General features: G+C 32.2%; 2 protein-coding genes and 1 pseudogene across 3 annotated transcripts; 1 reads left to right on the top strand and 2 right to left on the bottom strand.

The window, feature by feature from the left end:
* Positions 1–270: 270 nt before the first annotated feature.
* On the bottom strand, positions 271–2,381 carry LOC110698485 (annotated as a pseudogene).
* A 13,579-nt stretch (positions 2,382–15,960) lies between these two features.
* On the top strand, positions 15,961–16,877 carry LOC110698867. Its single transcript, XM_021876384.1, has 2 exons — positions 15,961–16,133; positions 16,262–16,877. The coding sequence occupies exons 1-2, from the start codon at positions 16,086–16,088 to the stop codon at positions 16,487–16,489; spliced, it is 276 nt and encodes a 91-aa protein (XP_021732076.1). The 5' UTR covers positions 15,961–16,085; the 3' UTR covers positions 16,490–16,877.
* Positions 16,878–18,106: 1,229 nt separating this feature from the next.
* LOC110698484 (ABC transporter B family member 11-like) lies at positions 18,107–25,522 on the bottom strand. 2 transcript variants are annotated; one of them, XM_021875922.1, is made up of 13 exons: positions 25,387–25,522; positions 23,345–23,685; positions 23,120–23,174; positions 22,760–22,935; positions 22,438–22,659; positions 22,108–22,346; positions 21,445–21,970; positions 21,069–21,342; positions 20,134–20,954; positions 19,590–19,856; positions 19,235–19,498; positions 18,813–19,106; positions 18,347–18,700 (listed from the first exon to the last, which is right to left on the bottom strand). In XM_021875922.1, the coding sequence occupies exons 2-13, from the start codon at positions 23,627–23,629 to the stop codon at positions 18,347–18,349; spliced, it is 3,777 nt and encodes a 1,258-aa protein (XP_021731614.1). In that variant the 5' UTR covers positions 23,630–23,685; positions 25,387–25,522. The 2 variants fall into 2 exon arrangements, with proteins under 2 accessions (XP_021731615.1, XP_021731614.1); XM_021875923.1 differs by lacking the exon at positions 25,387–25,522 and having other exon boundaries at positions 18,107–18,700; positions 23,345–23,629.

Here is a 25,522-nt window from a genome sequence, read left to right as displayed (position 1 = left end):
CCAAAATGTAGTTTTATAAGAGTTAAAGTTGTAGAACTGCCAACTGTTATAAGAGCGTTTTAAATTAAGTATTGACTTCGGGCTATATTCATTGTGGTAAATTGTTGGGTTTGATCTTCCCCACCAAATTCTTGAGTGATTTAATTTTTATCAGTAAGTTGTGTCAAAAATTGTCAACTTTACACTTAATATCCAAGAAAAAGGATTTCTAATCTAATTTGATGTTTATTGATTTATGTTAGAACATTGCAATGTAAATGATAATTCAAGGAGCAAGAATACAATCAGACACATTGAAATTACACTGATCAAGAAAAACATAGCTCCCTTTGGATAATTGAGGCTATTGAAATGGAGCTTCTTGTACAAATTTAGCGATAACACTCAACAAATTTACATATTGACAAATTAATTTAATAGATAGGAGATTAAATCCTCATAATAGGCTAAAGCCCATACAGTCATGAAGATACATACAAACTTCAACTGCTACTAAACACAAGATTTACAAGAACCAATTTCAGCCCACATTACTTAAAAACACATAGATGCTCTTAATTTCACACACTACATACACTACACTAAGTAGCAGAGCTATGGGATGAAACCCATACTAGATTATCTTGAGGGAACACATGGCACACAGGGGCAGCCCCGGGCTCGATCCCGAGCACACGAAACGAGACGTGGCGTGGGTCCCACTGAGAAGTATCCATGTGGCAGATTGCAACAGCTTCAATTCTCTGCCTATCCTCCTGACCCTCAAGTGAGATCTCAAACAACCTATTATCACTCACTTGCCCATGACAATAGTACACTGCATAAGGGTAAGGCACAGGGTGACACCCTACCATTTTTGTTGCAACAATTTCCTTAGGATCTTCCAAAATTGTATAGTTTTGTAAAATAGGGATCAAATTTTTTGTCTTTGTAGTTGTCAAAACCTAGAATTTTTTGCCTAACCCGAAGATTAGGCTTAAATTATCAAGCATAGATTCTAAAGAGGTAGCACAAAATTTGGTCTCACCTTTTAAAGGAGGGGTTTCACAATGCATAAGGGTGTGTTTTATGGCCTTAGCTTGAGGTGAATCTTGAGAAAATGAGAAAAAGTCGAGTATTTTCGGAATTTGGGTAGATGAAAAAGGGATTAAATTTGATTCTTGTTTAGATATTATGTGAGGAGTAAAAGATGAGTTTTTTATGGGAAAATATAATGGGATTTTTTTACCTAGTTTTAGGTCTTCAATGTGAAAGAATATGTTCCATGATATTTCCATGTGATCCATGCTAGATGATGATGATGATGTATGGGCATGAATATGTTGATCATCATCATGAACATGGTTTGCTATTTTTCTGCCAAGATTTCCATGGATCATGCTCTGCAAAATATTCAATAATTATCATAATATTAGAACGAAATACATTTTAAAAAAAAATTAAAATAAAGTTGGAGGATGAAAAATATAAAAAATAAGAAGAAAACACACACATCAAGAATCCAAGATGCCATAATTTTATGAAATTATAGTGATAACCACGTAATATCGTAAAATAAGTTTTTTTTTTTCATGAGATAGCTAATATTTATTTAAAACATATAAATTAATGGAGTGTTTGCATAGAAAATAAATTATGTGTCTCAATTTAAGTTAAGACTTTTGAAAAATAAATAAAGTTCAAAAATGAAGAAAAAAAAAGATTACTTGTATATGAAAAAATGAGAAGCTAGAAAATACGAAGTAAATATTACCAGCAAAAGGAGGAGGAAGAGGAAGTTGCAAGGTTGTACAAGACTGCCCATGTCTTAGTGTGTGTGTTGTTCAAAGAAATTAAACCACCTTTATTTGCTTCTTTAATTACTTCTATGGTGATGTTGGAGTTTTGTGCCTAGGGAAGAAGAAGAAAGGTACATCGCATCTCCACTTTATTCTTTATTTTAAACGTTCGGATTTTATAAATATTAGGACTGGTACTTATCTTTGCATTGGTTTGTACACCCGAGTGTACCATGCGCATGCTACATCCAGATTAAAACTAGTTTAAAAAAAAAAAAAGCAAAACATAATTTATATTTGTAATGAATATCATGACTTTATAAAAGAACACAACCAGACCTGGCAATCCTAACCCGAACCGAATGACCCGACCCGTAACCCGAAATTGACCCGACCCGAAGTGGAGTTAACCCGAACTTGACCTGACCCGAATTGATCCGAAACCCAAATTGACCCGACCTGAAGTTGACTCGAAACCCGTAGCGACCCGACCCGAAATAACCTGAAACCCAAAGTGACTCGACCCGATCTTAACACGAATTGATTAACCCGAATAAACCCGAAGCAACACGAACTATACCCAAAATGACCCGAATAAAAAATAACCGATACTCAAAATGAAACAATAATATTGACATATTGTAATAACTCTCGGCAATCATTGTTAATGATGTTGACACTTAGATTTATATTTCTTATTAAAAACACACGTAGTATATAGTAACTATAACAATAACAATAATAAATTTAACTACTTGAGCTTGATGCCTTGACCAAATTAAAGTTTCGACCCAAACATGACCCGATCATAACTTGACTCGGCAATTGTACTCGAAGATTGACCCGATTCGAATTGACCCGACCCGAACTTGACCCAACATTTGGACCCGAAGACTGACCCGACCCGAACTCAACCCGACCCGAACTCGACCCGACCCAAAGTGTTGACTCGATACTCGACCCAAATAATCATTGACCCCAAACTCACCTGAAACCCGGATTGACCCGATTTAACCGAATATTGATTGATCTGACCCGAATTGACCCGACCCGAACGACCCGTTTGCTAGGTCTAAACACAACATTGAAATATAAAGAACGTAATAATTTTGGTGAAACAGTTTTTAAATTAGGTAAAAGATAACCAATTGACTTTTATCATGTATTTAATGTCAAATCATTTCAAAATATTCTGTTTCAAAAATTAAAAAAAAAAAAACATTTCAAAATATTCAGTTTTCTATAATTTCTCTCTCTAAAATTATTTTTATCAAAATTTCATTTTAAAATTTCAAATTTTAAAATTTGAAATTCATTTTTAAAATTTCAAATTCCAATATTTTTTATTCTGCTCTCTTTCTTTTTTAAAAAAATTCTCTAAATAACCAATTATATATATTTATATATTGTTATAATATTCATCTTGGTCATGTGTATCTATTATAATGTTCATTATATGATTTTTAAATGTCCATGTTCTTTTATTGTAATTTTAATGTACCTTTATTGTCACACATGACACAATGTTCATTACTTATTGTGAAATGTTCTCTATATTTTGTTTTTATATGCTGGGTAAATATAAATAATGCTCTTTAAATAATATTATCATGTTATTTATTAATATAGCGAATATTCTATAGATCTATCGGAAAATCAATCATCAATAGAAGAGGTCCCAAAAGTATATCGTCTTCATCAACGAACCTTTATGATCCTAGTTTCAAAAAATATACATTTATTAGATGATATTTATTTTGAAAAAAAAATACGCAATTAAATGAACATAGTTTGTAACATAAAGAACATATAGTTCAAATCCAAATAACATAGTTTGTGACTAAAAAACATATTAATTAAACTCAATGAACGTGTTTATTCCAAAAAATATGGATGAAAAAAATTGATAACTTCATCTTCAACCTCTAAAAATAACACAAATTAAAAAAAAAAAAAAAAAAAAACTAAAATAATTAAAAAAAAATTTACATTTTCTTTCAGTGATGAATTCGTTAACAATGATCCATGAACAAATATAGTAATCTAAAAACATCATCATCAACAACAAAATTATGAAATAAAATTGAAAAAATAATAAAAAACTACATTCTCTTTTGGTGACAAAATCTAAAATTAAATATCAATTGTCAAAAATATCAATTTGGTGATCATCAAGTGCAAATCGACAATCAAAGACTGTGACGAAATTCACCATGAGCCATCATTTTCTCTCTAAAATTTTTTATTTCTTTCTCTTTAAATTTTATTTTCTCTCTAAAAATTCTCTATTTTTTCAAAAACTGATTATGAACAATTATGGATATAGAAAGCTAAAACTCTGGAAAGTAAATAACAAAAATCCTTCAATTAAGGAACATAAATTTAGGAAGCTGTTTTTTTTTTTTTTTAAATGACAATTTTCATCCAGGTGTACCCTAGTGTACAATGTAAATTTCAACATTTTAGACAGGTTTTGAACCAATGTGAAACCATACGGACAATTGACTACCTTGACATCTACAAAGTATACTTTATGATTATGAGTATAAACTTTCTTTTGACTTTATTTCAGTCAATGGTATTAGATCGAAGATATTATTCAACATTACAAAATTAAATCATCAATTTTGGACTGTGCATCCTATAGTTATATCTTATGTACATAGATAAATTGTTGCTGATGTCAAAAAAAAAAAAAAAACATAGATAAATTTTTGAAAAATACTACTAGTGAGAGTATATATTATAAATCATGACGAACTGTTTATCAGAGGAAGTGGAAAATTGTTCTCTGACGACTTTTGAGTTTTTACGACTATAATATACAATATAACCTAATCTATTAACCTATACTAAAAACAAATCCTTTTTTTGACAATTATCATTACCTTGTAAAAAAATTTCCCGCCTTTTTTCGGTTTTTTTTTTTTTTTTTTTTTTGCAAAATATTTAAGTAAACTATTTATAGTTTATAATATTTTCTTTCCAGTTTGACAATCATATTCCATATATATCCAAATAAAATATTTCTGGATATCTTTTATATACTTTATATTTTGTAATATTATTGTAAAAATATTTAACAACCGTACATTGCACGGAATTTTAACCTAGTTTTTAAATTAGAGCAAAATATCTACACTTCTAATTCTTGAAGTCATCGTATGCAGTGTAGTTGACAAACAATGTTAAAATATAAAATTTGTATATGGGTAGATTCACAAAAATCTAAACTAATTTGATTTGATCTGATTTTTGTTTGTATGTACATGTGTATATATGTAGTGATATATGCTTCTTTCCATCTATAAATTAATTGATACTTATTGACTTTTTTATTTAATGGTGCCAAAAACTGATACGACTCAACTAATTAAATTCGGCCTAATTTCAAAATGACCCAAGTTAATTTTCGATTTGCATGGATACAATAATTTAACATGAGGTTCGTGACTCATACATGAATTAGACCCAATGACTCGAATAACACTTTCACTTTTGGCATTCACAAAAATAAGAAAAGGCATAGCCATGTAAAATCTTAGCTTGTTATAATCCTTTCATATTTTTCATTATATTACTTTTTTAGCTATTGATGATTACATATATTTATGATTGAATGCATTGACGAATGTGAACAAATTTGCACCAAATAAAAAAAAAACAAAAGTGATCAAATTATTTAAGAAACGTGTCAACTCAATTGGAATGAATGAACTATATATAAAAAACAAAAAGTGAATTTATAAAGAAAACATTTTCAATGCTATAATGCCAAGATTAATTAGGTAGGTGATCATAATTGTTTAGTTAAGATTTTTGAAATGTCAAAAGCAAACGCGAATATTATGATGCAACTTACTTTAATACATATGTTTGGTTCTCCTATATATATTGTGTGTACACTAATACATATACAATTCACATATTTTTATATGTGGCTGACTGGTTGGCCGCACTGTGTGAGTAACGATCATAAAGGTTACTATGACAAGTTTAATTTGATCATAGGCTAACAACCCAAATTTAAAATCAAGACTTATGTTGCAGTCCACTTAAACCGTCTATTTCACCCAATTCAGGCAAGCCCTTAGAATAATGCACCACTGAAAATTTTTGTCTAAGCATAAAATTCCTCAATTGTCCATTGTAAGTGAATATCTCCATCTTCGATATTAATATGTCCAGATTAATTGAATCAAAACAGGCGACTTGACTAATTTGCCAAACTTTATCAACGTAGCTAACTGATAACTTTCTTGGACCAAATATTAATTGTACCTCTTCTCTACAATATTCCTTCCATAATAAGATTTGGCTACTTTTTCTCCCTTTAATCTATTTCTTAAAGAGGGGACCATAATAATAGAAAATTTATTGAAAACTTTTTCTTTGGATAAAAAACAATGAGAACATATAGAAAGCTTAATTAGTCCTAATTAATTTCCATAAAGAATTTTGGCCGAATCTTTGGCTTTAAAAAGGTGTTGGATGTTGACGCTACAAAGTGCAAAATGAAGTTTTTGTTTCATCATTCCCTCTCAACCTGAATCATTGAGGGGTAATTAGGTGGCATACTTAATTTCACTACTTTGCGCGGCAAACTTACATCATTATGAGTTCATGCTTAGACATGTACTATAATTTGGGTGTTCATTTTATTTTATTTTATTTATTTATTTATTTATTTTACTTTTCATCTTAGAAAAATACTCCGTAAGAATTATGTACGAGTTTTAAATTTATGTACAAGTGATCCATCAATAGTTACCCGGACATGTGTCCATCTCTGAACATATATTTCGTATACGTATTATTGTATATATAGTATAATATACTCCCTTCGTTTTTAAATACTTGTTCCATTTTTTCATACGCGGAGTTTTAGGAGAAAATGGATAAAGTAATAAAATATGAAGATAGTGGGGTAGGTGGAAGAATAAAAAATTATAAAAAGCAAAAGTAGTTGAGAAAATTGGAGGAGAGAGAATATGAAATTAATAAAATATGATTTATATTGGGTCTACTAGTTGAGAGAAATAAATTAAATATTGTAGAAATTTTCCAAATAGAAAAATGGAGCAAATATTTAAAAACGACCGAAAAATAAAAAATGGAGCAAGTATTTAAAAACAGAGGAAGTATCATACAATATATTATGGTGGAACTGAAATGATATATGTGTATCAGTCTATGCGACAGCTGTATAAAATAGAAGTTTTCACTTCTGACATACATATATATGTCGTGGTCATTTTATCTTAGTTTAGTTTAGTTAGTGATTTTTGGGGTACAATGCTACAATTGGCCTTTCATATACTTTATAAGCTTCTACACTATTTGATAAACCAAAAAAATTAGAAAATTAAAGCAATTGGATATGCATGATACCACTAGTACCTGCATTGAGCTTCTACACTGTTGATGATGCATTTAAATGTCTTATTAGCTAAGCATAGTTGGGAATTTTCTAGATAAAGGTCTTGAATCATATCACGGAAAGGTACAATCGAATCTTAATTTGTCATCATCACAACAACAACAACATTTCATAATAAAGGTTGATTTTTCCTTTCGACGAATAAAATAGATAAGAAAGTATTGAATTGAGTGGAGTTAGCAAATCTAAGAATTACTTGGCCCATAAAATGAAAGTCAACATATTTGATGCCATGCTTGTCTCTATTGTCCCTTTACCTAAATTATCTTTCATGTTTTCTCAATACTTTGTATATTCCCTTTTCTTTTTTCGCGTCTCTTTCTTATTGTAGTGTTGCACTTTATAAGGTTACAATGAAAACTTTGCAGGGGTGTGTATATCATACGATTTGGGTCATTATCATCATACATACCAAATGTGAGTGATGATGATACACGCCAACCTTAAGCGTCTGAAAACTTGGGAAAGGCCTCATACTTGGTGCTCTTATTGATAGTTAGGGTATAGTTGTTTTATTTGGTTGATTATTGTAATAAAATTATATACAATCAAATGGTTAAGATGATAATTTATGTATGAATATTTTATTTTATGAACAAATGTATGAAAAATTATTTTTCCACATTTATCATGCACAAGAATTCACGTAGATAAACCTAATTATGGAGCTTCACATTGTATATTATGTAATTTATGATAAATTGTGTTTGAACAATAAATCAATCTACGGTCAACAAGTGTAGAAAAAACATTTGATAATGTATTGTTAAATGAATTTAATTTGTGATACATCCAAAATCTTCAAGCTTCAATTCTTTACCCTTGGTTTATTTAACATAGAAATTGTACCCAAATATACTAATCTTACATGACGCTCTAATAATTTTTTAAAAATAAAAACCCTAGATGGCTCCCTAAAATATTGGAAAAACTCCCCATATATATATATATATATATTAGAGCGCCATGTAAGATTAGTATTTTTAGAGCGTTACTTATAGGATTATGCCATGTAGGATTGTTATTTTAAAGCGCCACGTAAGATTAAAATTAAAAATTTTATTTATTATAAAAATAAAATACTATCTTTTTAAATTGGAAATTTTATCTAAGAGAAAAGAAACAATTTATTTTACTTCGTATATATTAAAAAAAAATACTATTAAACTTAAAAAAATGAAATTCACGTTCAATTGATATTTAAAAAAAATAATGAAAATATGACAAGTGATTATAATAAAATATTTTATAAAAATATACTAATATAAAAAATTAAATCACGTTAATTATATAAAGGGGAGTTTTTACCAACATTTTAGAGAGCCACCTATAATTTTGATTTTTAAAAAGTTATTAGAGCGCCATGTAGGATTAGTATTTTTAAAGCGTTACGTATAGGATTATGCCACGTAGGATTGTTATTTTAAATCACCACGTAAGATTAAAATTAAAAATTTAATTTATTATCAAAATAAAATACTATTGTTTTAAATTGGAAATTTTATTTAAGAGAACAGAACAATTTATTTTATTTCGTATATATAAAAAAATATTATTAAACTTAAAAAAATGGAATTCACGTTCAATTGATATTTTAAAAAATTGGATTTAATAAAAAATAATGAAAATATGACAAGTGCTCATAATAAAATATTTTATAAAAATATACTAATAAAAAAAAATCACGTTTTATTAAAAAAAATATCAGTTTTCTCTCTAAAAAAAAGTTTTAAATTAAAAACAAAAAAAAAATTAAAAAAAAATAAAAAAAAAATCATTGAAATTAAAAATATATCCAATCTCTCTTTTTAGAAAAAAAAATGTTCATCGTTTATCATTTATCATTTATCATTTATTCGTCTTAAAGATTAAGTTCTACGTTAACAAAATAAAATTGGCGAATGAAATATTAAAGTTTAAACTAATAAATATAAAATATTATCTTTTGATATTAGGAATTCCATCTAAATATATAACGAATGAGAGAAAATTCATATTAAATGATAATATAATATACTACGTACAATGAATAAATAAAGTAACAAATTTTATCACAAACATGGGAAAAAATATAAGTTGTAAAAAAATAAAAACAAACCGTGCATCGCACGGGCTTCATCTAGTATACTAATATTTTAAAGGAAAAATTGACAAGAATAATCCCAACTTTGCCTCATTCACCCAAAATCCCAATTTTGGATTATTTTTTAATAATCCGAACTTTGATATTGATTTGCTTCTAATGGTCCCAATCGGTTATTCAACTGGTTATAACAAGTTACCTGACACGTGTCAGCATATGATTGGTAAAAAAAAAGTAAAAATTAAAAATTAAAAAAATTCAGATTTTTTTTTTAAATTAAAGAAGAAAAAATAAATTAATTAACTTAAAAACCACCTTACCAGCGCCCCAACCACCTCACCCACCCAACCCATGCCACCATCCATCCCATGCCGCCGCCCAGGCCGCCTCCACCCTCGCTGATCCCCTTCCCGCGCCGGCAACACCACCACCTTTCCCTTCCACCCTTCTCGACACCCCCTTCTCTACCTCGAATCCCTTTTGCCAACCGAATCTATTTGAAACCCTTACCCTTGCCAACTACAGTGGCCCTAACTGCGAAGAGTGCGAACCCTCACCCTGCCCGCGAGCCGCGACCCTGACCTACCCAAACCTCCACCCTTTTTCCGATTTCGTGGTTGCAGAAGGGGTTTGGAACTTGCGAGTGGGGATTAATTGGTTGCAAAAAGCGGTTGCGAGAAAGGGAAGGTTGGGGTTGCAGCAAGGTAGGGGGACGCCGACGGGAATAGTTTAGGGGCAGGCCGGTTGGGGCGGACGCCGGCGGGGGTGAAGGGAAGGGAAGGTGGCTGGTGGTGGCCTGGTTTTTCTTAAAATTATTTTTAAAATAGTTAGTTTTAAAATAATTAGTTAATTGTTAATTAGTACAATACTAATAATTTGCCTCAAAAAAAATTAGTACTAATAACATATTTTGACCAATCATGTTGTGACATGTGTAAATTACATTTTTTTTAAAAACAATTACCTTCTCAGTAGGTTACCGGTCAATTGGGACCGTTGAAAGTAAATTCATATCAAAGTTCGGATTATTAAAAAATAATCTAAAATTGGGATTATTTTGGGCGGATAAGGAAAAGTTGGGATTATTTTTGTAAATTTTTCCTATTTTAAAACAGGAACTTTTGCAAGTCATACAAAGTGCCACGTGGTATCTCCCTAATATTCATTTGTAGTTACATATTTTATATTTTTTTTATTAATTTAAATGAAACCTTTTCATTTGTGTCTTTTCATCAGATAGTTAATTAGTTTTCGATTTCCTTGGATAAATGTACTCTTTCAATGTTTATTTATTTATTTATTTTTTAATTTTTTTAGGAAAACTCTTTCAATTTTTGTTATGAATATTAATAGCCTCCAATAATAGTTACTGATAACTTCAGTTTCCAACTCTCATCCCAAATGATAGTCATTATAACTTAGAAATTCTCTTCTTTCTCCCCATTTTTGCATGTTGAAAATTTATTTTCCTTCCTATTTTTCTAATTTGAATTATACAGCCTTACACCGCAATTGAGTTGATTTCCTTTCTTCCTACGAAGTATTTCTCTAATTTGAATTCTAGAACCTTACACCGCAATTGAGTCGATTAATTTTGTAAGACAATTTGGCCAAATTTTGTATCGATCAATTTCACACTTTCATCAAATTTGTCACAAAAGGTTTGTTTTCTCTATGTTTAACTCCCTCTTTTTTTCAATTTGCAATTTTACAATTTTAATCTCAATTATAAATATTGTGATAAATTAAATTATTTGTATGGAGTATAAAAACCCTTTGTGTGTTTTTTAATATTATTTTTGCTAAAATTTGAAATAAATAGGCAAAACTAAATTTTATTTGTTGCATGTCAGAGTTAGTTTTTTTTTGCTTAATGCAATTTGTATAACTTAGTGTTACATATGATATGATGTATTTTTTTCCCCGTTAAGAATATATTGCATTGCGTTTACGTACGTAGTATTACATTTTAATTTACTAAAAAAGTGCAATTTGTATTTACAAATGTTTTTGATTATTTTTTTTAAAAAAGGTTTTTGATTAAAAAAATCCTAAATACATTTATTTAGATAAAAAGATAATTCCGTGTATCGCACTAGCTAAATACTAGTTGATTATTTAAGCCGGAATATTTTGCCTCCACATAGCCATTTACTTTTGTAAAGAAATCTTGAGTTTTAATCATGACAAAATGAATAGCACATAACAATTAACATATTTCATATTATATTAACTTGATTGGTGTTAATTTTAGCTTGATAAATCAAATACATACGTAAACAACTTTTGACCTTACCTTCATGATGGCTAATTAGTAATCTTTTTGTCCTAATATGCTACGCAACTACAGTAAACTTACAATAATGTTATCAATTAACATTCATAATAAGCCTAATTAAAAAGATTGTACATTCTCCCCATTAATTAATCTAAAGAGTGCATCAATGAAGTCTTAACCTAGTAGCAAACACTAAAGACTTGTATATATACATGTACAACATCAGCTCATAGCATGTTCAAATCTTAACTCTCTATTTATAATTTGTAGTGTCGTTATAGTTCATGCAGATCAAAAATATATATAAAAAAATGCACATATATGCTACATAATTATATTATAATGCGTTTTGACTTAAGAAAAATGTCTACATCACTAAAAATTGGTCAATTTAACTTGATTGTGACCCTAATAATACTGCTTAATAATCCTATTTGGAGGAGGACAAATAGACAAATTAAGCCGTTATTTGTACCTAATCACTATAATTTTTGGAGTATGTATTACTTCGTATAATATATCCCATTATCCCATGAAATTAGAGCCATACTAAGTGCTACTATTTTATTGCTTTATCTACAATAGTCGTTTCATTTGTCAACGAACTAGCAAAAACTTCAACTAATACACAATCAACAAACCAGAAACGTATCAATATTCAATACTAAAGCATAATCTGTAATAACTGTCTCTATTATACTCTAGAGATGTGTTATATGGCGACACATGGAAGATATGTGCGTCATTGCCATTATTTATGAGGTAAATTAATGCCTTATACGACACCTTAGTGTATTATAATAAACTGTTTATGTACGCTCAAATTTATTGTAGTCTGTTGGTAGGTTGGCATAAATGAGCCTAGAAAAACCGACATTTTTATGTGGCATAATGCAAATTTTAGGATGCATATAATTTAGTAATTGATTATGGATAAATGTTGAAGGAGGATACATTAAGTGAAAGAAAAGTAGGCAATGTATGTTTATTATTTGGTTCAAAAACTAATCATAATCTTAGTTAGTTGTTAGGTTGATTTGCACTCACTACAAAATTTATGGATTGCGACTAGTATGATTGCAAACAATAGTGGTTTATGAACTTTCAGTTTGTCACCCTACAAAACATTTAAATATGAGTGCTTGTACTCCTTATCTCTTTAATTTAAGGAAAGGGTAGTTTTCAATTAAGAAAAATATAGCTTGTAATTATATTTCATGATGGTTAGGTTACATTGTTACGGAGTGTCATGTATCATGCTACGTTTAAAGTTTAAAGTTATGTTCTTTTGACCTTATTTTTATAATTTCATTTAAATTCAGTTTAATTTAGCTTAATATAATGTAATTAAGTTTAATTTTCAATAACGAAATAATATAGTAAAGTAAGCAGAATTAATTATGCTATCTCAATTCAATCTCGAGTTGTGGTTAAATGTGACATATAATCAAGTAATCGAAAGGGTGAGGTTGGGATGTTGGGTGCCAATGGTTGGTTCCAATGTAACACACTTCAAATAACTATTCTATATGAACAAACGACCGTGGCCTCCTCGTTCGCATTCTAACCTTACCTCATTAAAGTTATTCTGTAGAAATAATATCCGGAATAAAATAGATATTTTCTTGCCAATTGATAATTTTATTAACGTTAACAAATCTATAATTTGATGCCTTTCCCATTTTAGAAAAAGGTAAGTCTTCTATCTTTGTTTGTTTATGACCTGGAGTTAAGCATGCATGTGATGTACAAAAGAAGTCAATGTTTGCGGTGCTACGCTGCTACTAGTTGAGTTGGTGTCTATTCTTTTTTGACTTGTTAACAGTGCAAGCGTCTTTAAAGCCAAAGGAGTTGAATCAAGACTACATACTTGGCCAATCAAATTCCCACCACGCCCTCTCGGTATACACTTTCACATACTTCTTTCGTTTTTAAGTATTGTCAACACTTTGACTTCCAGTCTATTCACACACTTTAATTATAATTGACATCTATCTACACTTATAATGCTTAGCATCTACATAATAATATTAATAGTCAATTTAGCATATGTTAAGTATGTTTCAAGTTTTGAATCCTTGTGTTTCCATGTCTTTATGATATAATGCTTTAAGAGATGTAATAGTCAAATATACACACTTTCAAATGGTCTAGCTACTAGGTATGATTGATATTAATATGTAATCCTAATTAATTCAGTATATGGAGGTATACTCCTTATGCTTCCATTCAAGACAACCCATAGTCACTGGCGGAGCCAGGATTTTCAAATTGGGGGGACAAATTATGGATATAATATAAAAGCGAAGACAGTTGCATTATAATGTATTTAATCCTGATATACCAAAGCACCAACAAGAATAGAAGTATAAGCAATCACATGATAATGCACTAACAGGATTATAAGCAAAGGATATCACAAAATCTAAAGTGTTGCACATAATGACACTTAATCAACAAAAACATAATAAAAGCAGAACCAAATATACTTGCCTAATGGAAGTCCATTTAATATGGGCAGCTCCCAAAGATTGTGTTTGTACATAAAAATGGCTAAATGTTGCTCCTTCACCGATGATCACCTCAAGAACATAATTAGTCCAATAACACTTGTTACCATCTCCACCTAAAAACACCTCAACTATACCCACCTCTCCTCCCTTCTATCAACACCAATACTCTCGGGTTCGAAACCGGCAACATATTCGACTCGGCATCACTCCCTTTCAGTGAGAAAGACCTCAAATTTAAAGGGGCATCAACTCGGCACCCTTCAGGCACATAAATAAAGATCAAATCAGGAGCACCAACCCCATTTAAAGACCAAAACAAATCCCCTTCAATATTTGACACAAATTCCGATACCCTTTTCAGAATATATAGCCTCAGAAAATAAGTAAAGTATGGGGAGAAAGAAAGGGTTATTGGGTTAACAATTAAAATTGCAAATTGGGGATTTCAAATTTTCAATTAGAAGAACAAATTAATATATTTAAGAGTTAAGACATACCTTTAGATGCAGCGAAGACCAGAAGATGACCGAGGCGGCGACTGGCGACTGACGGACGACCGACGACGATGAGGGGTTTGGCAGGCAGCGACCGAGCGACAGACAGGACTTTGGTTTTTTAATTTTGGTGACTGTCGAACGGAATTGAAGGCTGTCCGCTGTGCGCTGTCGTCTGTCGAACCTCGTCATTGGCCTCACTGCTGCGAACTGCCGGAGAACGGTGGACAGCGTCAGGCGACTCTGGCGAGGTGAGGGCGAATCGAAGAGAGAGAAATTAAAAATTGAAAGACTTAGGGTTTGGCTGCAAATATCGCACAGAGCACTCTGTAATTGCGTTTTTTTGTTTTTTTTTTTTAAATTTTTTTTTTTATTTTTTTTTTTTGAAAATGGGGGGACAAGTGTCCCCACTCGTCCCCTTCTAGCTCCGCCCCTGCCCATAGTTTTAGGTTCGCACTGCCTTTTTTCTCTCTATCAACTTCAATTAAGGGTAAATAAATACTTCGTACACTTTAATCTTTATTGTCTAACAAAGTCCACTTTTACTGACAAACCCACATATAATCTCTAGAAGCGTTATTTAGCAAATAAAAAAAAAATAGAAAAAGTAAGAGAAAATTAAGGTAAGGTCAATCAATTTCATAACAATTAATGAATTGAGAACTTCTAGGCGGCTTTTAGCCAAAATCAATTATGCTGTACAAGTGCACATCACCTAGTTAAACTAGTGCATTTCAGAGTGCATCAAGTACGATCATTATTCTCCGGAGATTTCTCCTTATCTATGTAATCTCAAATCAATTCCTTAATTAATATATTATTAGCTCTTTTTTTTTTTTTTTAAAAAAAAAAAAAAAAAAAAGCTTTTAGTAAAAATGAAAAAGGAAAGTTAAGAAATGATAAGAACAAAATTTCTACATGAAAATTAATTCAGAAAAAGTTACTTCCTTCGCCTCTAAGGTTTTCATATTTTGTCGGTGATTTTCTATAAAATAATATGTCAAAAATGAATTTTTTTAGAGAAGGGAGTAGTAAACAATCGAGCTAAGAGATATGCTATTGCATATGCTTAGTATCATCAAACTATCTTAATCAATTCTAAAAATTTACTTTTTAAGTTGTTCTCATAGTAATTAACACAGCTAAATTTTTCAATCCTCAATAATTATATGCCCACTTAAATAATTTTATTAGATCTATGTACACCGTAAAATAGGTTATCACAAAATCCACACAGTTCCACACCAAAAGGAATCATTGCCTTTTGACTTTCTTCTAATGCTCTTTTGAGGATTATAATTGACTTTATCTTATACAGTAGTACCTACTACTATTCTCTATATTTTACTACTATATAAATTAAACATATATTGTTGGACCGTTATAATTACCTTAGCTTATAAAATAAATATTAGTGATCTAACCCTATATTCTTCTGTTCATAACCAAGTAGACTAACTCACAAACCATACCTTTTTTTTCATTTGGCTATCTTTACCATGAAGTTTGCTTGTGTTCTCTTCCTCTCCTTCTTCATGCTACTCTTGGTAAGCTCCCTAGCTATCGCCGATCTATTTCCTTATTGTAGATGTCGCATGACTTATTATCAATGATGCCTTTCTTTTCACGATATGAGCACTTGTAAATCTTCTGATTGTTTTTTGTTTGTTTGCAGTTTTCTAATGAAATTGGTGCAAGAAATAGTCCTGAAGATTATTGGAAAAAAGTAATGAAAGATCAACCAATACCAGAAGCTATAAATGGAATAATAGATCAAAAAATGGCAAATGCATCTGAGAAAAATTCACTTTGGAGTCATTTTAAGAGGGATTTTGATGTTACTTCTAATGTCATAATCTACCATCCTCATCAAGTAAACAACCATCGTTCGCCTTCTGATTAGGCGACGACCGAGCTCGAAACCGGAAAGAATGGGGTTGATTAACAACAACAGGCAAATCATATCTCCTATGAAGGTCCCAAATAAGTTATTAAAAGATTAAATATACAAAGCATATGTTAGTAGTATTAACATAAATTAGTCATTATTAGAAGAGTTGCTTTTATGTATGCAGGTGTTATTAGAAAAGAACTTTAGTCATTATAGTAGAATAATTTATTTAATGTAAGAGGAATTTTAATGGGGTCCTTTCGAATTTGATATGATTAATATGAATATATACTGTTGATTGGTGTCGATAATAATTACACAGGATTACAGCCTTTACAGGTTTATGATTTTTACCATAGATAACGGTTAATGTATAGAACCGTGCATTTGGAAGTATGAAGATCAAGTTTTTGTGTTGTTGCCTGTTGGTATAATGTCAGTAAGCGTTCATTACATGCGCCACTATATAAAATCGTAATTTACGCATCTGTTCATTACATGCGCCACTATATACAATTACTATAAATTACACATACGTGTCATCTAAGTACAATTTTTTTATCATCCAAATTGCAAGGCATAAACAAAATCTTCTGCTTTGTACATTTGATGTCTCTCTCATTGAATTGCTTCCCTCTAATTGATAAAAATATAAGCCTTGTTGTCTGTACTACATAGAGTGCTGACAAGTAACATGCTATTTATTTCCATAAAAATAAAGAATTTATGGTATAAGCTTGAACTGAAAAGAAGGGAGGATAGTTTAATATTCGTATTTATATTTGGGCCGGTAGACTTTTTATGTATCACATTTGTTTCAAAATAATACTCTCTTTATTCTAAATGGTGGTGGGGAATTTGAACCTGTGGCCTATTTGTATACAAGCCCTCAATCTTAATCATTGGGCCAATACCTCGATCAATTAGTTGAAATTACACATTTTGCTTTGTCCCCAATAATCTTCCAAAGGCATAGAAAGGACTCATCGCAATAGCCGCAAGTAGTAGTCAAACTTTAAAAGGCATAAACTTGCACCTGTGAACTCTTTAATTGACAAATGAATCACACAATACATCATAGGTTGTCAATGTCATCAAACTGTTAGTAAAGCAACAGTACAACATATGGCACTACTTGCCTTAAACAGTCACAACGTATCGTTTACTTTGTGCGCCATCGCCATATTGCTGTGTGCCTGAGATCTATTAGTGAGATAGTACACTATGTGGCAATTGTAAAACTGAGGTTAGGTGTTCAATTCCCGCGGAGTTGGGGTATAGAGACACTAAAAATTTATTAAAATTGGCTTAATGGATCTACGTACAAACTCGCTTGGTTTAATTTTGAAATAGGTCATCCGACCTAGGAACCATGCAATGTAAGCTGCATACCATACATTATATTGTTGTAACTTTTAGTTGTATTCTTCTAATGATTTATAGTCCATTTCATTCTAGTGGACAAAAAGAGCATTAGAACTCAACACACCCGTAGTGTTGATGTCTGCAAGATTACTCAGTGAATGTGATGCGAAGTACAAGTATATACTTAAGAAAATCCCTGCATCAAAAATCGAGTAGTGGAATTGTACAGTTCTGAGTTCATTTTTTTTTTTTTTACTGAAATTGTAAATAAACCAAGTACTAATCGATTTTCGTAAAAAGAATTTTGTGTTACAAGGAAATAAATAACAGTACTCTCAAAATTATGGACAAAAAGAATTGAGTGTTATAAAGATATTAAAAAAAATCCTAAATCTTCCAACATTCCACCTATGAGATCGAGTTCATGATGAGGAATGCTATAAGGTTTTTGTGAAGTAAGAATAGCTAAAAACTTGCAAAATAGAGACAAAATTTGTGGTGTGGTTAGGAGGAAGAACTCATGTGAAGTGCAACCAAAGAAGCATAAACACCATCATTGATACGAAGTAGTGTTTCGTGCTTCCCTTTCTCTGCAATGACCCCTTTCTTTACCACTGCAATCACATCGGCGTTTTTTATGGTGGATAAGCGATGAGCAACAACTACTGTCGTACGATCCACCATAACTTGATCTAGTGCATCTTGCACAACTCTTTCAGATTCAGCATCAAGTGCACTTGTAGCTTCATCCAATAGTAATATTCTTGGATTCTTTACTATGGCTCTGGCTATGGCAACTCTCTGCTTTTGTCCTCCTGACAGTTGAACTCCTCGTTCTCCTACGATCGTATCATAGCCCTACGTGCAATATTTCATACAATTCGTTAAATACCAATGCATAAGAATATACTAAAGAAATTTAATTATGCATTACTCTTATAAAGCACTACTATTATGTAGGTGTACATACATTTTGTAAGCTACTTATGAACTTGTGAGCATTTGCGAGCTCTGCAGCATTTATGATTTCGGCCTCACTGGCATTGCCACCCTTTCCATACGCGATGTTGGCACGTATAGTATCATTGAAAAGAACAGGCTCTTGGCTAACGAGCCCCATTTGTTGTCTCAACCATTTCAGTTGAAACTTCTTAAGTTCAATCCCATCAAGTGTGATACAACCCGAAATTGGATCATAAAATCTCTGTAAGAGGGATATGACAGTTGATTTTCCGCATCCACTTTCTCCCACAAGAGCAACAGTCTGATAAGCGAAGATAAAGATAAAATACTTTAAATCACTTTAGACCATACACGAGTATTTGTTAGCAAGACAACAGCAAATTAAATTAACAAGGGATACGTAAGAGCATGTTCGAGTTTAGAGATTACCTGGCCAGAGTGAATAGTCAAGGACAAGTCTTGGAAAATCTGAATATCAGGCCTACTAGGATACAAAAAGCTCACGTGTTGCAGTGCAAGTTCACCCTTAACATTATCCAAGGTCATCCCAGATTCGTCGCTTGAGTCAATCTTAGATTTACGATCAAGGATTGCAAATACGGATGCAGCTGCATCCTTGGCTTTACTGCTATCAGTTGCAAAGGAGCTTGATTGTGATATTCCTATTGCAGAGAAAGCTAACGCGAAAAATACCTATAGAAGAACATACATTTTAAGCATAGGAAAAATAGGAAAAAAAAATTATAATTTGGAAGGTTTTGAAGCAAATGCAATACTCATATACCTTGAAAACCTCAGAAAATGTTGTTTTCTTATGGGCAACAAGTTGAGCTCCGGCATAGAAACTTCCGGCGTAGACAAAAAAAAGCAAAGCAAAAGATAGCCCGAAACCCACCCCACTAACCACTCCTTGCTTCACACCTGCTTCTATTGGGGCTTCACATTTCTTTTCGTATAGTTGCATTACCTTCTCCTCGGCACAAAAAGAAGCAACGGTTCTTATACTAGCAACCGCGTCATTAGCAACTTGACTCGCCTCTTCATACTTTTTCTGCAAAAGTTCAAAGAAGTTTTTTTAAGTAGGGGATTCAAGTCAATTACTCTCAATTTTGGCTTAATGTACACTTGTCATGTTACATAGTTTAGGAAAATGTTAGAGCTTTTATTTTCCAACATATATTGCACATATATTATACTTGTATCACTTTAGTTTCCATTTTCAGGTGATTCTAAGATGTATCATAAGGATTATTTTGTAATGATATGTAGTTGTTATGGCATGCACATATATATATGCAGGGATCAGAGCGAGTTAAAGTAAAGCGAACCTTAGCATCTGCGCTGAATCCCTTCAAAAACTTGACTTGGACATATCCATTAAGGCCTATAAAGGGTATTAAGGCTAGAATAATGAATGCCAGTATCCAGTTTGCAGTGAAAGCAATCAATAAACCAGCAACAGCTGTTGCAATATTCTGAACAGTCAATGCTAGTGTATCTCCTACTAAAGCACGCACAATGGCTGCATCAGCAGACAACCTTGCACCAATTGCACCACTTGAATGATTAGGCTCATCGAACCAACCAACTTCCATGTGGACTGCTTTCTCGAAACACATGGACCTAATACGTTGTATTAGCCTTTGACCAGCCACACCAAAGAAGAAGAATTGAAGAGGTTGAGTAATTAGTGATGCTATACCAAGGAGTAGAAACATAAGGGACCAAAACTTGGAATCCTTTTTCAGCTTGTTAGGAGGCTCATAAAACATTTTGATTGCACTAGAAAGGATTATACTGACTAGTGGAAAAATAAGGCCATTCGCACATGCAGAGATAGCTCCGAGAAGAAGTGATGGAGTCTCGGGCTTGTTCAAAGAAGCAATGCGCCAAATTGAGACTTCTTGCTGTTGTTCCGGAGCAGACAATGTAGTAGTAGTACCTTCTACAGAAAAAGAGTGACGGCGACTACTACTCACTCTCCTAGAGGATTCGTGACTTAATGATCTTAAGGACAGTTTTCTCTGACTAGAGTGTATTGAATGATCTCCAATATTCTCAACTTGTTCAGACTCCTTTCTGATTTCCTGTAGTCGTATAAGTTGTGAATATGCTCCCTCGGGATCATTCAATAGTTCCGCGTGTGGACCTAATTCGTAGCAGCAAAAAAATTATCAGTTTACCATCTTTATTCAAACAATCACAATTTTATAACCAGGTCATTCATGATTTGTAAAAGGGTGACATTAGATTACAATATTACCTTTCTCTACCACCTTTCCTTGATGAATAACTGCTATCATATCGGCGTTCCTAACTGTACTCAAGCGATGAGCAACAACAACAGTTGTCCTGTTTACCATTATCCTGTCTAATGCTTCTTGCACAATCTTCTCAGATTCGGCATCAAGTGCACTTGTAGCTTCATCTAGAAGTAAAATTCGCGGATCTTTTAGAATGGCCCTTGCTATAGCCACTCTTTGCTTTTGTCCTCCTGATAGTTGTGCTCCATGCTCGCCGACTAAGGTATCTAGCCCCTGAAAAGATAAACAACACAAACCAAAGCTTAATACTTTATATATTTTAACTTAGCTTCTAGAACAATTAGAGTAAAGATGTAGTAGTAGCTTGAACCATACCTGAGGCAATTTATCAATGAACTTAGCAGCATTAGCCAACTCTGTTGCGACCTTTATTTCTTCAATGGTAGCACCATCCTTCCCATACGCGATATTATCTTTGATTGAAGATGCAAATAATACAGGCTCTTGACTTACTAGGCCGATTTTTTGTCTGATCCATCTTAGCTGAAATTCTTTAAGATTGATACCATCAATTAAAACCTCTCCAGCCTGCGGATCATAAAACCGCTCTAGGAGACTAATTACTGTCGATTTTCCACTCCCACTTTGTCCAACCAATGCAACAGTTGAGCCACTTGAAATGGAAAGACAAAATCCGCTAAAAATTGGTTCATCAGGTCTGCTGGGGTAACTAAAATGAACATCTTTTAACTCAATTTCTCCGCGAATTTCATTCATTGTTTTTCCATTGGGGTCGTAAGGATCGATTTCTGATTTTCTATTTATGGTCTCAAACATCTTATATGCTGCTGCTTGTCCTGCAGCAAACGCGCTCATAGAGGGAGATGCTTGCCCCAAGGACCTATAAAACAGAACAAACTTCAGCACTATCCTTGAAAAGATTACTTGTATGATTCAGATTAAGTACAAATAATTTTCGATTCAATATATATGAATTGAGTTTTTAAAAGTTCAGTAAGATGGAAAGAATGGACTCACATGGATCCAACCACGACAGAAATAAGAACAATAAGGACGGTACCCCCTGTGTAATTTTTTTCAACAATCATCCTCGAGCCAAACCATATGGCTAAAGCATAACTACTGAAGATAACCAACGTTAAGGCCCCCAAACCCGTTCCTGAAGCCACTCCTTCAAGGACACCTGATTTATACGCGCTTGCAATAGCCTTCTTATAATCTGCAATAGCTTGTTTCTCACCTGTAAATGATGCCACCTGAAATGAGAGATACATGGTGTAAAGAAGTAAGGAAATCAAGCACTAATACTAAATATGTAACATATTGTGGGGAGTTGAATGAACTTACAGTTCTGATTGAACCTATAGTCTGTTCTACAACAATTGCTGCCTTCGCATAAGCAGTTTGGCCTCTCGTTGCCATCTTTGATATAGTAATGGTCATGATTGCACCGGCAATGGCAAGAAGGGGTATCGAGGACAACATGACAAGAGTAAGAAGCCAGCCTTTGATAAATGCAATGATAAAACCTGTGATGAATGTTGATATCATTTGTAGAAACTTGCCAACCTACCAAGGAAGAGAGCGAGACTAGTATAAGTATTATGATGAGGTAAACAATGATGAGAACAACTAACATAGGTTAAGATTTTAAGTGTAAGAGAGTTACCTTCTCCCCTATAGCGTCTTGTATAAGGACAGTGTCTCCGGACATCCTTCCAACAACCTCACCTGTGGTTGTTTCATTGTCAAAAAACGCGACATCTTGTCTAAGAATAGTTTTTAAGTACAAGTTTCTAATTCTTGCAGCCTGTCTTTCTCCTGTGACCATCCAGCAAGCCACCTCTGTAACAGCAAAAAAAAAAAAAAGTTGTTCATTAGCCAATAATTATTTAAGTTCATGATCAAGGTATTTTTGAAAATACTTTATAGAGTTTAGATTATAACATGGCCGTTTCTAACACTTTAGACGAATAACTTTCTTGCACAAGCCCATTATAACTAAAGTTATCAAGTTCAACAAACTTACGAAGAAATGCAGCTATTGCTACTCCGATGGCCAAGTAGACAAATTTCAAACACACCTGTATCAAGATAACATAGAAGCTGAGCATATGGTTGGAAGATTTTGTATATATTTTAGTACAGTATATAAACATCATATCAAATAATCGAATTGATCATCATATATATCTTTAAGTACGTACTAATAAAATTGCAAAATTGATACCATAGATACAAATGGATGATATACCTTAGAGACAACATCAATAATGTGATTAGGATCTTGATTCTCTCCGAAAGCATCAACTATGTCACCAAAAACTATGGTCATCAAGGGCATACACGCACCATTTCCGATTGCACTAATGGAGCCAATGATCATCAGAGCCTTATCAGTAGAATCCGCAAAAGAAAAGAGCTTGTAGAATGGGACTTTATTCATAGTAGCATCTTGTTTTTTAGTCTCTTTCTGATTCTGTTCCGTAGCACCGGAGTTGGAAGTTGTTGCCTTCTCAACTCCATTTTCGCGGTCCATCTCACGAATTTAAACCAATTCAATGTGAAAAGATTGAAAACCACCACTCTGTCACCCTACAATATTTCAACATCAAAAGATTAAAAAAACTTATACTAGAAAGGTATGCACCCTCATAATTGAGAGAGAACAAATTAATTAACAGTAGAACTTCCTACACTCTTTGTATACACTACTACTCCATTTATCCCATAAGAATTGTCACACAGTTCATTTTTAGCACAAACTTCAAATGACTATTTTAGCAGGATTATTGTATAAAATTAACATGTCAAATTGACATATAAAGGATTAAAACTGATAAAAAGACTAAAGTTTCGTATGATTTAACCAATAAAAATTTATGAAAAATGCATTTTGAGGCCGGGGTTGCGAGAAAGTTGCACCTTTACAATGTATTTGGTTAGCAACAACAGTGTGAGGGGAAGACAAAGTGAAGGGAGCTGAGGTGAGGAGAAGAGAAATAATATACAGGGGAGGGACAGACTGGACTTGCAATTTCCTTCCAAATATTTCCGATATTGCAAAGATTTGATTTATGAGAAGGGAAGGGAAATCAAATCACGCATGCAAGTATAGTCATTAATCTAGCCCAGAGCCTACTAGACTTTAACTAATCCCGATTTATTTCACTTATAAACAATCAATATTTATTCTGGCCTTTCTAGTTTCCTACTCTACCTGGCCTCCAAAATATCCTCGTCCAAACTCACTGATAAAGTTCAATATATTTTAATTCCTATTTCTTGGGCATTCATCCTCAAGAATTGTGATAAAATAACACAACTTTGTGCATCATTGAATTTGTTTTTAACAATTGCAGGGTAAAACTAAAAGTAATTTAAACTGATCATAAGTAGATATAATTAGAATATGACAAGTTTTTATTCTTTTTATTTTTATTTTTATTGGTAGGAAAGAGTATGACAAGTTCATGCAAAATAAAACAAATTTTTCAAAAATATCCATTTTCTTCCTATTTCTAATTACTTTTTGGTCAAACCATTTCCCAACCCCAAATTCAGGGAGTTGTGAGAAAGTTGTGCTACTTGTGAATTAATATAGATTAATTATGGAAGTTAAAGTGCATGTTATTAACAATAAAGCAACTAAATTTTAAATTGACCCCAAAAACTAATGTCGGCTTTCCATGATTGAATCAATCAAAACTTTTTGAAAAAAAAAAATTCATTTCTACCAACTCCCCTTCCTTAACCAATCAGTACAATTTGAAAATATAGTAAGTAGGCACCCTTATAAGTTACTTAGGGATGCATTTTCTTTCCAAATTTTTTCGAAATCGAAGGAAAATAGATCCTCAATTTCTTTTACAGCCTTGTCTTTCCTATTTCACATCCAAATTATGAACATTCGACCTTCTAGTCTATATTGATTTATCCAAATACGATAACAAAGTAAAAATAATGCAACCGTTCTATAGAAAAACTTTTGAATATATACCCTTTCTCTAGCTCATATTATTTGATTCGAGAGTATCATGACAAGACTAGTTAGCACTTTTAGCCTTTTAGGCATTTTAGTCAGAATGTACGAAGTACTTTGTAGTGTTTGTACTATAAAAACTTAAAAGAGCCAAAAAAGTTCTGATGAAACTGAACAAATACAGTAAATAGAAGAAAAAGACCAAAACCCGTTAATTAACTAAATTGCCAGAAATAGTACTCTGTATATCTAAAAAAAGAAAGGGAAATAAATAAATATTAATATTAAAATAAATTTATAGGAAGCAAACTTACCCAAAATAGGAAAATGAAAAGCCCACAATTGCTATTTTCCCAGTTTTCAGCTCTTCAAATATCTAATTTTATTAATATGAAAGGGAATGAATTTGGAAGTTGAAGTTGAAGTTTCGTGAGCTTTTTAATTCTCTCA

Source organism: Chenopodium quinoa, unplaced genomic scaffold (genome assembly GCF_001683475.1).
Source record: "Chenopodium quinoa cultivar QQ74 unplaced genomic scaffold, ASM168347v1, whole genome shotgun sequence".
NCBI lineage: Eukaryota > Viridiplantae > Streptophyta > Magnoliopsida > Caryophyllales > Amaranthaceae > Chenopodium > Chenopodium quinoa.
This window is presented reverse-complemented; position numbering and strand designations above follow the sequence as displayed.

Bases quoted from the DNA above. Each gene is read 5' to 3' on its own strand.
- LOC110698867 (XM_021876384.1), top strand. From the start codon at position 16,086: ATGAAGTTTGCTTGTGTTCTCTTCCTCTCCTTCTTCATGCTACTCTTG. The intron at 16,134-16,261 runs GTAAGCTCCCTA...GTTTGTTTGCAG, and splicing joins CCTTCTTCATGCTACTCTTG to TTTTCTAATGAAATTGGTGC.
- LOC110698484 (XM_021875922.1), bottom strand. From the start codon at position 23,629: ATGGACCGCGAAAATGGAGTTGAGAAGGCAACAACTTCCAACTCCGGT. The intron at 22,347-22,437 runs GTAAGTTCATTC...CTCTCATTTCAG, and splicing joins CTATAGGTTCAATCAGAACT to GTGGCATCATTTACAGGTGA. The intron at 21,343-21,444 runs GTATGGTTCAAG...TTATCTTTTCAG, and splicing joins TCATTGATAAATTGCCTCAG to GGGCTAGATACCTTAGTCGG.